This window comes from Tachysurus vachellii, chromosome 18 (genome assembly GCF_030014155.1).
Source record: "Tachysurus vachellii isolate PV-2020 chromosome 18, HZAU_Pvac_v1, whole genome shotgun sequence".
In the NCBI taxonomy this organism is placed as follows: domain Eukaryota; kingdom Metazoa; phylum Chordata; class Actinopteri; order Siluriformes; family Bagridae; genus Tachysurus; species Tachysurus vachellii.
This window is the reverse complement of record NC_083477.1, coordinates 7,854,562-7,873,161: the sequence shown is the minus strand read 5'-3', so window position 1 is coordinate 7,873,161 and position 18,600 is coordinate 7,854,562. Positions and strand designations below refer to the sequence as shown.

Genomic DNA, 18,600 nt, shown 5'->3' with positions numbered 1-18,600 from the left:
ATCCTTTGTATTATATTAATCGTTTTGTACTATTTTTCTTTACTGTACATTGTCTGTAAAGCTGCTTTGAGACAATGTCCATTGTTAAAAGTGCTATACAAACAAATGTGAATTTGATTTGATGTATGAAGAACTAGCTAGTGCATGGAAATGCAAATTGGGATGATAACAACCACACAGAGAAAATGGATTAAGAATAAAATAAGCTTGACAAGAATTTTACAAGGTTATTGAAGTTACCTCTGCATTCACAGTGCGATGTAATTGGATGGGGCACTTTGTCCTGAGGAGAGAATGCACGCTTGTTCTATGCTAATAGTTCACTTGAATGGCCCTTTGAGAGGATTCAGAGAAAAAAAGCACACTGTGCATTCTGAAAAGCTCACTGATGTGCTACCAAACCTACTCTAATTAACTAGAGTGTTAGGAGAAAAGGATGAAATAAATGTTTGCATGATATAAATGTTAATTTATATACTTCATTTCTTTTTTAATAACACAACAACAGCAGGTATATCGAAAAGGGTTAACACTGCATTACATGGAGGGTTGAATTTTTATACAAATGTTTATATCTTCCAAGTAAATGTATGTACGTAAGGTAATTAGTAAATATATCTGATATCAGACCAGTTTCTGCTTGTTCATAAATTTGAAGGCTTTAGTTCACTTTCAGTACAAGACGTTTTTACCTCTGTTTGGTTAACCTTACACAGAATTTTAGTGGTTGAAGCAGACACCTTCAAATTTAAGGGCTTGGGCCATCTTACAAAGCAAAAACAAGTTTGCATCACAGAGACCTTGCTTTCGATGACTGTCTTGATTTCATTAGTTATTAAAAACATTTAAGTGAACAAAAAAAAATATATATTTTTTGTTTTTTGGATCAATTATACAAAAATATTGCCCCACGTAAGCTGGGTAAAAACAGAAATACTACTGAAAAACTACTGATTCTTAAAGATCTGTGTGTCTGCTTACATATGAGTTATTAACCCCCACTGCGGAGTGTGACATGAGACTCAGTGGTAAATATAGGCACAATAAAAACTCTAGGTTTTTATTAAATTACACACCACTCTTTTTCTTGGCCACCCTGTTATAATATTCAATGAATATTTTTAAAAAAAGTTCTTTTAATGAAAGAAAAGGTCTGTAAAATGGGCAGACAAGTACTGTCAAACTACTTACCATCTGGCCTTTGGAAAGTGGGATGCACTCACATCATTATTAAACCCAAGTGAGCCAGTTACTGCAGCCACACATCCATGGCACTGTTTCGCAGAGGAGAAGAAAAGTGTTGTTGGAGCGTGAGAGTTCCTTTATTCACTATAATTTCCATTTTCTTTCATACTGGCACAATTTACTCTCATCTGTCCATAATGCTTTGTTCCCTGTGTGAATTTACTGTACCTTAGGCATTTAAATGCAATTTCAGCAAATAATATCTAGGTTTTGTGGTGGGTTATATACAGCAGGTAGTGTTGGACTCTCTGATTATATCGATTTGATACGTTCATGCTTTTCATTCAAAATTTTATGATTATTTTTTCCCATGGTGCTTGTTATTTCTAAGCTCAGCAGTTGTAGGCCTGGGACCCAATTTATTAAGTTTCTCGGATACCAAAGTAGTTCTACTCTATACATTATATATGGTACCGAGGCTCCACTGTGTGCGAACATAAAGCCCTGCAAAGGGTGGTCAACATCGCCCAACGCATCACTGGCGCCCAACTCTCGGCCATTGAGCACCTTCACCACAGCAGATGTCTGCGAAGAACTCATAACATCATCAAGGACTCTTCACATCCCAGTCACAAACTGTTTAACCTCCTTCCATCAAGAAGGATATACAGGAGCTTACGCACCAGAACCAGCAGGCTCAGGGACAGCTTTTCTCCATCCACCATCACACTACTGAACTCTACACTACACCGTTATACTGTAAAAATACTGTATATAACTTCTGTAAAATTATACATACCATGTACATATCACATATTGTATTTTTTTTATACTCCTCATCCTCTACACACTATCTATCTATCTATCTATCTATCTATCTATCTATCTATCTAGATAGATAGATAGATAGATAGATAGATAGATAGATAGATAGATAGATAGATAGATAGATAGATAGATAGATTTTTTTTTATCACAATTCTAACAACATATTTTCCTTCTTTTCCTTAGAGCACGTCTCTCTGCAGAATCTTTTCGGAGCTAAGAGCAAGATGTTATCTACCTGTGAAAATGTGTGTGTGTGTGTGTGTGTGTGTGTGTGTGTGTGTGTGTGTGTGTGCGTGTGTGTGGCTGTGGCTGTGAGGAGATGATTTGCTGTTGGAATATACTGCAGCATTAGAGCATGCACTGACAGGAGGCTGAAGGGGAATGATGAAGTGTGGATGTCAAGAGGTTAGTGAAGTGGGGGTTGGAAAGGAAAGTGCTAGACTCATGCAAGGTGCCTTTTCCCTCTTGAAAATGTTGCCTGTGTCAGTCAGCTGATCTCCTGTACGAAGCGCTGCTACCTGCTGCTCATCCATCACTGCCCGAGAGCCTGAGAGAGTGCATGCTCAGCACAAAGCACCACATAATACAGCTCAATGGACACAGGGAGAGCGAGTGGGTGTCTGCATGAAGGTGTGAATATGTATGTTGTTTTGTCAGCTTGCAGAGTGTGTGTGTGTGTGTGTGTGACAGTATGTGAGATGTCCATGCTGAATGTGAACTGAAAATTTTCACATAAAAGTGATGCAAGCTGAATGAATTAAAGACTCTTGATGATAAATCAGCCCCAATTGACTGGAGGACACAAATAGCAGAGTGTGATATGTGCAAAGTGACAGAAAATATCTCAAACAACTCATATTCAGATGAAAATTACAGAGTCTGTAAGACTGAGGGGTAAAAAAATGAGCTATGACAGCGCTATCATTATCATTACCATTCTCTAACGCTCTGTGATAAATGACTGAGGCATTAGAATAACACAAGCCCTTAGGACCTGGAAAGCAATTCTTTTTGTTTAAATTACTTTGCAGACTGTCCTTCTTTCAACTTAAATAAAACCCCCCAAAAAACAACCAAACATATTTTCCAGTTCATTTGAGACAATGAAAGGAATATCTCTACTCTCTCTAGCTGTTACAAGACATGTGAGAAGCAGGTGCTCATTTTTATTTAAGGTGCTACAAAATTATGCATTTTAAAGAACACAGCAGACGGTGCCATGTTTGGATTAAAGCTTTAGCCATAGAGCATGAGAAGGCTTGTTGCATGGCAACTGTACACAGCGACGGCGCTGTTCCGCCTTCGCCGCAGGTGGATAGCCCTTATGGACAAGGATGACACTGGAGCTCTTCTTCAGCTAAAGAAATGTAATGGCTTAAATATGAGAATTAGATCTTTAGATGTTTGTTTAAGTGCAAACAGAAATTTACACAGAATATGAGAAAGAATTAAAAAACAAACATTCGGAAGGCTTAGCATGTTTGTCTCATATCTCCAGGGTTGGGTGTTTGATTCCTGCCTCCACCCTCCAGCTACTCCTGTTCCCTCCCCCAGTCCAAACACATGTGGTGTCGATTGATTAGCATCTCAAAATTGTCACACACAAAATTGTGCATGTGTGTGTGTGTGTGTGTGTGTAATTGCATCCTGTGATATTTGACCCGTGCCTTGTGCTACGAGTCCCCTGGATAGACTCCAGTCTCCCCGTGACCCTGTGTATGATAAGCGGTACAGAACATGGATGCATAGATGGACAATGACTTTCAATTAGGTCAGTCATTGAGCTGTTTCTTGATAGCTAAATATCTTAAAGACATTTAATCTTAATGACATGTCAGCAAACAAGCAGCAACAGAGAGTTAAGTTCAATCCAGCAGCTCATCAATGGGAGCAGAAATAAAGAAGCAAGAGTAACTACACATCAATATAATGTTATAGAAAATGTCACCATCCACAATGCACAAGGACTCTGAATGCTTGGATGTGTATAAAAAAAACATATGATACTTTTACATTTATTTTATTGTCCTATGTGATATTGTGTCAGGTGGGAGTGTAAGTCTGCAGCAGGACGTGCTGAAAGGGTTGATGCTGAACCTCCTGAATGTCTATTTGTTTTCTTGCTCTTTTTCTTTGCTCTCTCTATGAGCATGTGAGCTGAGCATGATACATGTCTAGAGAATTGTAAAACTGCACTTTTGTACTGTTTTTTTTTATTTCTTTAGCTGATTCTTACTGTTCACTGACTGTGCCAAACGGTATGAGCAGCATGCTTCTAAAATTGTTAGTCACATATATTTCTTTAGACATCTATGAGTGTATGTACAGTACTGATGGAACCAGTAACATGTATTATGTATTATTTTAATCTTCACAAACAACGTTCTTAAGAAATACTTCTTTCTACATAGTTTTGAACTGTATTTTGTATTGAGTGAAGAGAAACATATCGAGGACATAATATCGACGAGGAGGAAACATCGGCATCACAAAGTCCGATTATTTATGCCTAAATTATGACTGAGCTATACTGTAAGAGCAGGTGGGAATCTCGGTGCTGTGGATTACACACGGGGTCATTTTAATATTGTACACTGCATTGATCATCTGCGGATCCTAAGTCTGAATCTGTGTAACATTCCCTGTATATGTATATATGTTTATGGACATAAACTTTGGATTTAATAAATTGAATAATCTGGGGGTAACGGTGGCTTAGTGGTTAGCACGTTCGCCTCACACCTCCAGGGTTGGGGGTTTGATTCCCGCCTCCACCTTGTGTGTGTGGAGTTTGCATGTTCTCCCCGTGCCTCGGGGGTTTCCTCCGGGTACTCCGGTTTCCTCCCCTGGTCCAAAGACATGCATGGTAGTTTGATTGGCAGCTCTGGAAAATTTGTCCGTAGTGTGTGATTGCGTGAGTGAATGAGAGTGTGTGTCTGCCCTGCGATGGGTTGGCACTCCGTCCAGGGTGTATCCTGCCTTGATGCTGCCTGAGATAGGCACAGGCTCCCCGTGACCCGAGGTAGTTCGGATAAGTGGTAGAAAATGAATGAATGAATGAAATTGAATCATTAAATACACACTGTTGCATTTAGCATGTAAAGATTCCTCGTTGTCTGGATTCTGGACTTAATAGAGAGAGCAAATATTCAGAGTCAGAGTAATTTGCATGTCCTCTCTACAGGATTGTGTAATATGTGTTCCTTGATATCCAAGAATCTTGTCCTTTCCACATACGTGCACTTGGTAATGCCTGAGTGCCTGTGGAAAAGTACTGCTTGTTCCAATCCCCCTCCTTCTCTCGCTGCCTCTGAATATGAAGCTGCTGTAGATTGTCTGTGTAACTGAAAGACCTTTTTTTTCCACAGATGGCCAGAAAAGAGATGTGCTCCTTGCACACCCAAACACATTATGATGAAGAGTGTGTGTGTGTGTGTGTGTGTGTGTGTGTGTGTGTGTGTTTGTGTGTGTGTGTGAGTGAGAGTGTCAGTGCTCCTGAAAGCTGTAATGTAACATCTCTTCACAATGATCATCTTATTATACTCTTTCTAATTAGAGGGCACATTTTAAGTTTTTTACTTATGCACGTACTGGTATTTGCCATTTAATTGAATAGAGTAAATAAAGACAAATCTCACTGTATCTCTTGGATGGTAGTCATCTTAACAAGGATTTACATAAAAGATGGCAGAGGCTCCGAGCAAACACGCTTGTTACATAAGGTACTGTAACTGATTTCTCTCATTAGCGTGTAACACCGGTAGAAGAATAGAGCAAGCAATTGAAATCGACATGCATTTTAATTTCTTTTTAGACGTGAGCTGGAGAGGCCAGTGTTCCCCTGCTCCGTGTGGCCTTGCTCTCAGACGCTAATGAAGTCATTAACTGGAACAGCATCAGTGAGTGTGCCATCGCACCAGTGGCCACCCCTGGCTCGACAGGAAGCATGTTTATTTTAAGATGTCAAATCGAGCTCATTGACTTTGGCACCTAAAGGGAAACCTGTTCCACATGAAGCATACTACTGCCTGACTGCACTCATACATCTGAATTGAACATTACTGTTATAAAAATATCACTATTACACATTCGATACCTCTCAGACCCACAACCTTTTTTTTTTTCTACAGGATAAAAAATTGAGATGCTAAAACCTAACGTAGACATTCTGGCCCTTGATGTATTATTATAATATATACAATATATACATACATAAAAAGCTGTCAGTGCAGACAGAACTAGAAGCAAGTACACACACACAGACACACACACCACTAGTATACACAATTGAATATAAGGAAATTCTTTAATATGTCCCAACTATTTCCCAATTACACCAGACAAAGGTGGAAAACAAAAAGATGAGCTCATCACAATTCAACACACTTCACAAGTTTAATAGCATTCAGAAAAAAGCAGAGGGAATTGGTTGTTTGGTAGAAGGGGAACACTTGTCAATATTTAGTGCCAGTGCAATTTATTTCACAGGCAGCAGAGGGCTCTAACCTAAACAAATGACTCCGTACAGAGTTCAGGATCATAATTTAACCAAAGACATGAGGAAGAAGCCATAAAGAACACCAGGAATGACATGACCAAAGGTACGTGGACACCAAACTTGAAAAGACCCAATTATGCACAATGCCTGTGTATGTTGTGGCACTAAGATTTACTTTACTCGCTCAGGATAAGGGTATCTGCCAAATGCTGTAAATGTAAATGTACTTTGGCTAGAACTAAGCGGTCGCGTCTAATCCTATTCCAGCATCACTTCAAGCCTTCTTGTCTGATCTCATGAGCAAAAATCCCTACAATTTCAGTGGAGCTGTTTATAACAAAGGGGAACAACTCAGTAGTAATGGTCTTGGTTTTGGACAATTTATTTATTTTTTTTTTTTAAAAAAGGTCAGATGACCACATACAATGGTGTGAAAAAGTGTTTGCCCCTTCCTGATTTTTTATTTTTTTGCATGTTTGTCACACTTTAATGTTTCAGATCATCAAACAAATTTAAATATTAGTCAAAGATAACACAAGGAAACACAACGTGCAGTTTTTAAATGAAGGTTTTTATTATTAAGGGAAAACAAAATCCAAACCCACATGGCCCTGTGAGAAAAAGTGCTTTCCCCCTAAACCTAATAACTGGTTGAGCCACCCTTAGCAGCAAGAACTGCAATCAAGCGTTTGCAATAACTTGCAGTGAGTCTGTTACAGCGCTGTGGAGGAATTCTGGTCCACTCGTATTTGCAGAATTGTTGTAATAAAGCCACATTGGAGGGTTTTGGAGCATGAACCGCCTTTTTCAGGTCATGCCTCAGCATCTCAATAGGATTCAGGTCAGGACTTTGACTAGGCCACTCCAAAGTCTTCATTTTGTTTTTCTTCAGCCATTCAGAGGTGGACTTGATGTTTTATATCATTTTCCTGCTGCAGAACCCAAGTTCACTTCAGTTTGAGGTCACAAACAGATTGCCGCACATTGTCCTTCAGGATTTTTTGGTTGACAGCAAAATTCATGGTTCCATTTATCACAGCAAGTCTTCCAGGTCCTGAAACAGCAAAACAGCCCCAGACCGTCACACTACCACCACCATATTTTACTGTTGTTCTTTTTCTGAAATGCAGTGTTATTTTTATGCTGGATGTAATGGGACACACACCTTCCAAAAAGTTAAACTTTTGTCTCATCAGTCCACAGAGTATTTTCCCACAAGTCTTGGGGATCATCGAGATGTTTTCTGGCAAATCTGAGACATGCCTTTATGTTCTTTTTGCTCAGCAGCGGTTTTCATCTTGGAACTCTGCCATGCAGCCCATTTTTGCCCAGTCTCTTTCTTATGGTGGAGTCATGTGGATTTTGTTTTCCCTTAATAATAAAAACCTTCATTTAAAAACTGCATGTTGTGTTTACACATTAAAGTGTGACAAACGTGCAAAAAATAAAAAATCAGGAAGGAAAAACTCTTTCACACCACTGTATAGTAACTAATAGGTTAATAAATAAATAATAAATAAAGCCAGCAGGTATTATATTAAAAAAAATTGTCAGATGGCCTAAGAAAAATGTGCTGAGGATATATTGTATCTTGTCTTTTATCCAAGAAACACAATATAAACAGATTTGCTTCATGCACCCTTTAGCTCTCCAGTGACTGGAACAGTTCTGCTGTTGGTAAAGACTGTGTGTGGTTTTTACCGTTGGTCTGTGAACGTTTTGGGGTTTCAGGATGTAACAGAAGGACAGATGTCAGTAGAAGGATTAGCAGTCACTGTGAAAAGAGCTTTCTCAAGCCATCACCTGGTACACTTGATAACATGCTACCTTCAGGATAAACAAGCCTGAGTTTCAGTCGACTGGCCATAATATTAGGAATGCAATGATGGTTACGTTTATTTTTCTTAATTAAAGGACCAAATAGTCCAAAAACTATTTACAGTGTAAGATCGTTGATGTATGCCAAAATCTTTTAAAATAGTCTCTATGACAGTATATTTGTAAATACACTGTTTATTGTCAACTCACTATACAATGGACACACAAGTATTTAATTGTACAATAATCTAAGGAGCCAATCGTGTGGCAGCACATTCCATGAAATCATACAGATAAAATTCAACAACTTCAGAGGCAAAAAAATCCGATCTCAGTGACTTTAATGTGATAATGTTCATGGGCTTGTTTGTGTATTTCAGAAGCTGCTGATCTCCTGGGATTTTCACATAAAACAGTCTGTAGCATTTACACAGAGTTGTGTGAAAAACAAAACAAAAATTCAGTGAGCTTCAACAGTTCTCTGTGTGGAAAATACTTGAAACAAGTAAAAGGAGAACGTCTTGAGTGTTCTGAGTCGACAGGAACAACAATAACTCAAATAACTACTCTTTACTATCATGGTGATTATATCAATTTGTATAAGAACTTTATGTAAGGTAGCTTTCACTATTTTGGATTACTGGTTCCTGTCACTGTCACTATGTGTGAGGTGGGAATACTAATGCTACCCTGAAGGCTAAAATCTTTCTTTACATGTTAGCTTATTAGAGTCATAAGCAGAAAATACTACTACATTTGCACATATTTCATATTAGGGAAACATTATGGGCCTTTCCGGCTGTGTGTGTTTGTTCTGTGCAATGTGTGCAATGTGTGCTCACGTGTATTTGCCCCACCCTACCCTTAACTCCTTCCCGCCTTGGCACACCTGTCCCTTATGTGTCTGTAATTACTTTTACTATTTATTCATGCGTGTGTTTCATCGTGGAGTTTTTGTCTTTGAGTCGCCTTTGCGTGGGTGTCTTCAGTGTCTGTATTTTATTACTTTATTCCATGTTTAGTATTTTGTTTCTAGCCATGCCACATACCTGCCTAGTTTCCCCTAGTGTTCCTTGTTTGTGTTATGAACGGTTTCTAACTTGGGAGGCATCCTGGCTTGCTGACAAAATTCACTTCAATTAAATTCGATGTTATTTGTATAGCACTTTTAACAATGTGAACATTGTCTCAAAGCAGCTTTACAGAACATAAGAAATATATTAGAAAATGTTAATTATACAAAGATTAATATTATACAAAAGCTTAAGTAAATATTAGATTTATATTTAAACGTGTTTGTGTTTATCCTCAAAGAGCAAGCCTGATGTGACTGAGGTGACTGTGAAGAGGATAAACTCCCTTAGATGGAAGAGGAAGAAACCTTGAGAGGAACCAGACTCATAAGGGAACCTCATCCTCATTTGGGTGACACTGGAGGGTGTGATTATAGATAGATATAAACATCTGAGATTGTTATTATGAATTATGTCCTTTCTACAGTCATATATAGTCCGACAATTGTGCATTGATTTGTACTGAGGAGGTTGTTGTCCTAATGTAGTTGGTGGTCTATAGTTGAAATGAGGTGCTGCACAGAAAAGCGTGTGGAAAGGCACCTCACAGGCCCATTTTGCTGTGGTTCATACAGTGGGATTGAACTAACCCTGAGGACCGCTCATACTGATCTGTGAAAGATAATTTGCATTTTCACTGGCCAGTTGTCCACATGAATTTGGCCATATAATGTATTTAGAAAACTATAATCAGTGATAGGTGGAAATTAGACAGAGTAATACAATTCAAGACGGGAGTTATATGTTTATTCACTTTCAGGGTATACCCAAATAGTAAACAGATGCTGTTTGGGCTTCTTCACATATGTTTGCAATGCTGTGCCATCTGGATGTCACTGTGCTGTCGCATGTGGAGAGGGCACTGCAGATGCATTCAGTTCAGTAACATAATCCACAGCTCATTACACACAGTTCCTCAAAAAGCTGGTCATTCATAATCTAAGAATATGCACCTCTTATAAAGGTTGTGTCTCCTTATTTTCCCAAAGCACAGCCAATGTTGTGAGGATGGTTAAGAAATAAGACGCATTTCCTTGTCATCCTCACTTTCCTCACTGAAAACTCTTTTAATAAGATGCTCTTTTGTGTCAGACAGTTTTCCTCCTGCTAGGTTTATGAATTTCTAGCTTCTCTGAAGCTAACTTTTATTCACAAGGGCACAAAACACCAATAAGAGACTGAATCTTATTGCATAATTCCACAGAGTCAGGAAATGACATTTAATTGTGCTTCACAGTTTGAGATCACATTTAAAGTGCACAACGCTGAATGGCAAACACAGACTGTAATTAAACCTTAGCCAGAATATTGCTAGTCTGGAGTCAGACCAATACCTTCTTCTGGTATTTAATGTATTTAAGGGGCACACATTCGGTGAAATCATTTTCAATATTTCCTGACATTATTCAATCACCCAGTTCACTGATGCTGAGCCAGGAATGTAAGATGAGGCATAATGTGCTACATTATTCTACCATCATAACCCAGACCTGCAGGAGACCCTTAATACACACCTTCTGTTTCTCTGAAGCCAAAATTGAGACCAAACCCAAAAGCAATAGCTACTTCTTAGAATGAGCTTTTATGCAATTTTGAATACATAAACTGTGTTTACATACAATACAATAAACATTTTTCTTTTCACATTTCTTTTTCCCCCAAGTACCATTTCTCGCAATGGCATTTTTAAGGTTTCCTTTACTGACATAATTTAACATGTTTATTAACATGAACAAAGCAAGAATTGATGCAATATAAATGCACTGTATTAAAACCATGCAACCAAAACTAAAAAACAAACAAACAAACAATCAAACAAATAAATAAATAAAACCATTATCCATGCCATTAAGGAGAACAACAAAACTGAGGATGACGATATAAAAACCCTAACTAATAAAATCATATGGAATAAAATTACAAAGATAAAATTTAGAACTGAGATTGCAATTTTATTTAGTTCTGATATTCAAACCTGGTAAATCTTTCACATTTAGTTACATTCTGTTATGTTTCTTAATACATATGGCGTTCTTTTTAGTCATGGGCTGAATGAACTTTAGTTACTCAGTCGTATTTCCTGGATGTTAACTGGATTTCTAATACATAGTGCCTTCATGTCCTGTTAGAGTATATTAATAAATGTATGAGATAACTCAACCTAACTCAAACCTAAACATACATTTATGCCATTATCAAACATGTAATTACTAGTTAGAATTTTGATGAAATTTTTTAAAAAACTCCAGATTAATGGTGTGTGATAGGGTTTAACTATATGCTAAGAAATATATTTTTAATACTGATTAGTATTTATTGATCTTAATACTCGTAATGATCGTAATGTTACGGTTGTATCAACTAATGTTGAGTCTGAGGAGTTTAGCAGTTCAAAGTCTTTAAGTTTAAGAAAACTTCACCAAGACATGAGTGCATTATTCCACATTACCAGAATATGCTAAAAATTAAAACTCTTTTAAAAATATTACAAAGATATCATCACTGCAACATTTAAACACTACAGAAGTAAGGCTGTCCAGTTAACATTACAAAATCAAATCCTTTCTGATGTCACAGAAAGCACATCTGCCATCCATTATACAGATGTTTACAGTTTATACAGTCTACAATATACAAGACTAACACAGGACCAAATGTCCATGTCATAACTAACATTATTTTATATATATATATATATATATATATATATATATATATATATATATATATATATATATATATATATATATAATAGGGCCTGTTTACAACAGTTGTGTGTACAAATATCATAACTATACAAATGTCAAGTGAACATATGGAGCATTGAGCACATAGATGGTTGGGTGTGTTCAAGAATTTCGTGCTGCTTGATCCCTATACGCATTGCATACCCTTTGTATGATATTTGGGTGAGGCATTGACTGTGGAGATACAACAAAAATCTCTTTTTAAATTGAAACACTAGGCATGGAGGAGTAGAGAGTGATAGTGGATAAAATTTTGATAGTGTAACATTGAAAGGTCAGAGAGGGAGGATAAGGGGTCTTTGATCAAAGCATGTATAGAGGGATACAGAGAGAGAGAGAGAGAGAGAGAGAGAGAGAGAGAACAGAGGAAGGCACATGGAGAGACTGTGCATATGTATGCAAGCTTTCATCCTCCACCTCAAAGCAAACCCACAGGGAAATGGGAATATTAATGATACAATGATACTTACTGTATAAGTATATTACAAAGATGAATTTATTTGTCTCATATATCAATTTCAATAAAATGATTATAATTATACAGATGGGTGACAATCAAGAATGAAAATTTTTCTTTGTAAGCTACTGGACCACCGAGTTGCCAGAACAGCTTCATTGTGTGTTGGCATTAATTCTACTATCTAGCTCTGGAACTGTGCTAGAGGAATAAACATCTATTAAAAAAAATCCTCTACTTGCCTCAATTAGTGTTTTGTTAATGGTGGAGGATAATGAAGCTCTCTGTGTAAAATGTCACTCTTATCAGTGTACAAATGGGTTTAGTGAATGGGAAGGCGCTAAAATATGATCTGCTTCATGCTCATACTCATGAAACCATTTAGCCAGCCCTGTGGCCCCGTGGATGAGGGCAGGGTCATCCTGGTTGAGACCGCTCCCGTGTGAAAAGATGTAATTGTCTATTGATTGTACGAATTGTAAGTGTAAGTAATCATCATGTGAACTGTAGGGCCTGTGTGTCATCCTGGTGAAGACACAGAATGTTGGGCTTGATCTCTTCATGACTGGGTTTTCAACCTTTGTCTTCTCTACAAGTCAACATTTTAAAGAAAAGAAACTACTGCTATGTTCAAAATACATTCTTAAATCAAACCAAGACTATTTCCTTCTCTGGAAAATCAGGAGTACTTCTTTTCATGAATTTTAAGTAGATTATTGCATATATTGCATTAAACTGGCTTGCTTGTCAGTTTGCAGCAGTAATCACATCCCTTCACATAAACAAATCAAAGCTAAGGATAAGTAAGTCATTGAGCCACTCCAATTTGAGAAGAGAAATGACCATTAATCCACTCCTTTCATTTGTAAGATGTGTTCCTGCCTTCTAATGAAGCTGTGCTCAAATCAAACCAAACTGCAATGCATTATGGGCATTGTGTCACTGCTAAAGTATGCTGTTTTATATGTTTTACACTATTTCACAAAAGTTTTTACTATAAAATGGCAGTGCCAGAAAATGCACTATATGGTGAATATACCATTGTTTAGGACACAATACATGTCTTTCCATATGCACTAGGACATTAGAGACATTTAAGGAGAAAGGATGTGCAGAGAACATGAGCTCACAGCAGGGAATCATGGTCTCGCATTCAGTGGCACTGACAGTACAACTAAGGCCAATATAAGTGTAACGCAGGCTCTGTCATCAACTGTCATCACACATCCTTAATCACTGACACACTTGTACTTCAAATACTTTGTCCTACGCTTTTCTTTGTCCTACACTTTTTCCTCTCTTACTGCTGCCTCTTCACTCAGCATTTTAACAAGATCGCAATGTGGAAAGGAGAGAAGAGGACAAGTAAAGAAAAAAAAAATCATTTTGAAAATAAAACAAATTGCAGGTCCTTATCCTGAGATTCGTTTTTTTCTTAATTCTTTTTAGCAGAAAAAACTAAATATTTTAATATGTGCCTGTTTTGTTTGTGCCCATGTTAAGTATTGGGTTCCTTTGTCATGTTAAACTCCAAAGTGGTTAATGACTCATAAGAAAGTAGACACTCGTTTGAGAATTTGTAGTTTTCCATAATATTTTTTTTTTTTTACCTGGCCTACTATGGGGCAAATATTAATAGAAAAAATACAAATAAAATATTGTAATCGGTAAATGCTGATATCAAACCCATTTCTGTTCTATGAGTCATAAAGTGACATAGTGGTGTCTTAATGATATTGCCCTTACTGTACTCTAAATGACTAATTTACTCGTGTAAATAAAAAATTCTATACTTTATACAACGTAAACTAGTGTTAATTTCGTCAGACGAGACGAGACAAAATATGTTCGTCAACAACCTTTTTTTTTCATGACTAAGACGAGACGATGACAAGACTGCACCACTGTCCAAAAACGCTGACTAAGACTAAATTAACATGCATTATTGTTGACGAAAAAAGACGAGACGGAAATGTTTTGTATAAAATATAAACTAAGATAAAACCTCTCTTCATTTTCGTCTACAATTGTCTCTGCTTTTTCATCAGCTGTTACGCCTTTAAAATATTCAGAACGAGTTCGCGGCTTCGCACTGTTTAGTGTGTGCACTGTTAATTTGTGTTAAATTATATTTCCTGTCGCTGCGCAGGCTCTTTTATTGTACATGACAGCTTATGTCCCGATGACCGGTCTTTGCATTACGATTAAAAGCAGTAAAAAATGTGATGTGCAGTCAAGTTCGAGTGAAACATATCTGTGAAACACTTTTTTTACTCAAATGTTTATCAGTAATAATCTCAGTAATAATGTGTTATTTTAAAAAAAGACTACAATTTTTTGACTAAAACTAGATTAAAATTAAAAGACTTTTAGTCAACTAAAACTTGACTAAGAAAAAAAGATATGTGAATGACTAAATATGACTAAAACTAACAAGGCACAAGACTAAGACTAAGACTAAATTAAAAATAGGTGACGAAATTAACACTAATGTAAACATTTTCCAAAAGAGACATTGTGGGTGATATATTGTACACATAGCACTGGCTATAAAATATAGCCAGTGCATTCTCAAGACCAGTGATGATGGCATATCCTGCCTACAGACCAGCATATTGCATATTTGTGGATTTTTTAGGAAATTCTATACTGACTTGTTTTCTCTTGGATAAAATACTTCATATTGTTACTAGTCATTATTTAATAAATCTCCTAGGAATCAGTGCACCAGCAGAAATATAGCAGCAGTTATGTTTATTTCTCAACATTGAGTTAAAATAGTTTGACCTAGTGTGCTGGCACTGAATGAATCCTGTTATATGAGGAGACTGAAGTGAACAGGTGGTGACAGAGTAAGAGAGAAAGATAAATGGAGTCATTTCTGACATAAAGCCAGTGCACAATGACCAGCTTTACCTATAACAAGAACTTGTCTGTTAGTCAATTGCTTTGCCTTTAGATGCAGATACTGTTTTATACACAAAACTTAACAATGGCCATGCGTGAAATGGTTCAAGACTTTATTGGAGAGCAGTGGGACTGGTGGAATCATACTGGCTGTAGGGGTAGGTGAGATGTGCAAATGTAGTGCAACATGTCTGCTATTCTGTGAGACAACACTGATATTGTTTTAGGTAGCTTTTATGCACTGTCCTCTGGAATGGAGAGTAACAAGACCAGCCAAGTCAGTGTAGGAACAATACATAAAAACCGACCATAATTAGACAGTTATTACTCTGATTGCTAAAACCAGCAACCAGCTCTTTAAGACATTTACTTAACAAAGCAACGGTCATCTAAGATCGAAAATCCTTGCCATATTAAAACCAAACACCAGATGCTTGCCTACAAACTCTGGCTCCAGGGGTGGGTCTGAGTAACCCTATTTTCAACCCTATTTGTCTGACCTATTCCCTTAGATCTGTTCACCCTACTGGGAGCATTAAGCTTCCAGTGACATACTGTAGCCCTGAAGTTTACTGAAATACACAAGCCCCTAGACAACCACAACAAGGTCTCAATCCTCAAAGGGGTTCAAGATAGATGCACTTGCTATTTTTATCCTGCTCTGACCCACACTGTGACCGCAACTCTAACCTCCCGTAAATGCTCACTAAAAAAATATATGGAAAGCCAAATGACTTCTGCACTAATTTCATGGATAGTAAACATAATTCTGAGCACCACAATAATCTTTCCTAGTGTCTCAATGCAGTTGAACTGAACCATGTTCCTCAGTTCCTTAGTATTTAGACTTGGTGCCTTACATCTGAACAAGAGTCAGCAGTGGATATATAGGAAGAATGATCAATATTTAGATTAATGCAAGTGCTTAATTTTTCAAGTATTCTATACACATATTTAACTCACAGGCCAAAACATCATTCTAATTTCTCTAGTTCCAATTTAGACAGTAAAAATGGGGATTAGAAAATACACTGAAAAAACATTGGTGTGAAGGTTTACATGGCAAGGATTATTCTCTTAGTCAATGCAAGCAAAATGAACTAGAAACATTCTTGTTTTGCAAGCATATTTTAGTTTAATGAGCTACACAATTCTTAACACACACAAAAAAAGTCACTAACAACTTGGTTCCAATGGTTCCAGCCAAAAGTACATACACTTCTGTAAAAACTAATTTTTTCTTTACAATAATGCTTGATCTTTCAATAAGTTTCATATTAAAATAATCTCAGGCCTTATATCTGACAGCAAGAAATATTAAAATCAACCCATTCATAACATTCAAAATTAAGTTTTAGGAATTCACACCAAGCCCCTATGTTAGTTTGAACCACTGGATCTGTTTTGTTTTTGTTTTTTTCAGTGTAAAAATCTGCTTAATCTTAATTCACACTGATCGATTTCACACTGAAATCACATGAATTTGCCATCTTCAGTATCAGGAATCTGAAATCCCTCAAATCCTCTAAGCACCTCTCCACTCCACTCAGCAGCCATCGTGGCAACGCTCACAGGGAATTAGTTTCCTTCAAACATGATCAAGCTTCTCTTCATGAATGGGGATGTGAAGAGAACTATGTTCCAGAAATAATCGACAAGATGCCTTTTCAAAAGACATGAAATTTGCTTTATCTGGCCTGGGGTTCAATAACAAATCTGAACTAAATAAAAATTCTAATTGTTCCAGCCACTGTGTATGCATGCTGGATTTTACAGAGTGGATGTCACAAAATTCCAAAGTGCTTAAGATCAAGGCTGGAATATCAATTAACTGATGCACGCCTCTGTTTCAGGCATACTACATCTTACATGTGCAGCTGTCTGAGAGATGCTTAAACCCATAGATAGGTCTGAAAACTACACTCATGGAGCAGTTTATTAGGAACACCCGTACACATTCATGCAATTACCTAATCACTCGATCATATAAAAGCAATACAGTGCAATACAATAAAATCATTCAACCTTAGATAATGTTCACATCAGTTATCGGAATGAGGAAAAATGTGATCTTGATCTTGAAGTGATCTTGAATGTTACATGATAATTGGTATCAGAGTAATCTCCTGGGATTTTCACACACAACACACAACTCTCTAAAGTTCACACAGAAAGGTGCAACTAAGAAAAACCATCCAGCAGAAACACCTTACAGACAGAAAAACCTTGTTGATCAGAGAGGTCAAAAGAGAATGGCCCGACTAAATCAAGCTGAATGAAATGCAATAGTAACTCATACATTTAATTTTGGGTAGTTGTGTAGTCACAGAAAACCAGGTCCTCCACTTAGTTGCACAGAGTCACTCTATACTCAGAAGGTCGGTGTTGCACAATATCATAAATAGTGTATAATATGTAGTAGATTGTATCTTGGAAAAACACAGTTGTGTAAATCATGTTAAAAAAAAAGATAAATGTCTGAATTTTTTTTAATGAATGTTCTTGTTTTTGTGAATGTTTTATTGTGTCTTGCTCTTGCTGCTCTGAGGCATTCATTTAGTAAGCAGTGATTTTTTTGAGCACACATTTAAGTATTGATGGAAAATACTGAGCGCTTTCTCTTACTCTTACAAACACACACACACACACACACACACACACACACACACACACACCAGCTGTGCTAACATATGTCTGGAAAAATTGAGTGCCCGTGGCTGTAACCCAATCAACACTAATGACAACAATCACTGCATGCCTACCGAGTAAAACTCCAAGAACACTTATACATACCTTCAAAGAGATTTGCATCACTATGAATCTCACACCTTTTATTTCTACCATTCACAATTCACAGCTTTCTGAAATAAAAACAAGTAAGCCAATCAGCATGAAATACCCATCGCGGGTGAACAGTCAAACAAATTGTTTGTGCATTTAATCAGGTTAAAAAATATGACTAACATCAATTCAGCATGCATCTGCTATTCATCTCTCCTGTCACAATCAAACCTGCCTAATAAGTTGTCTCTTAGCTGCCCAATTAATCATCGAATAATTGTTTCATACTTCCTTTTGTGTGTATTC

The 18,600-nt window shown here is 37.1% G+C and overlaps 1 protein-coding gene across 1 annotated transcript in view; it reads right to left on the bottom strand.

Moving 5' to 3' along the window:
- Positions 1-18,376, bottom strand: part of pitpnc1a (phosphatidylinositol transfer protein cytoplasmic 1a) — a 49,535-nt gene extending 31,159 nt beyond the window's left edge. The window contains exon 1 of the mRNA XM_060892542.1: positions 18,307-18,376. Within this exon, the coding sequence (XP_060748525.1) occupies positions 18,307-18,357 (51 nt within the window). The 5' untranslated portion in view covers positions 18,358-18,376. The remainder of the gene's footprint in view (positions 1-18,306) is intronic.
- Positions 18,377-18,600: the final 224 nt, after the last annotated feature.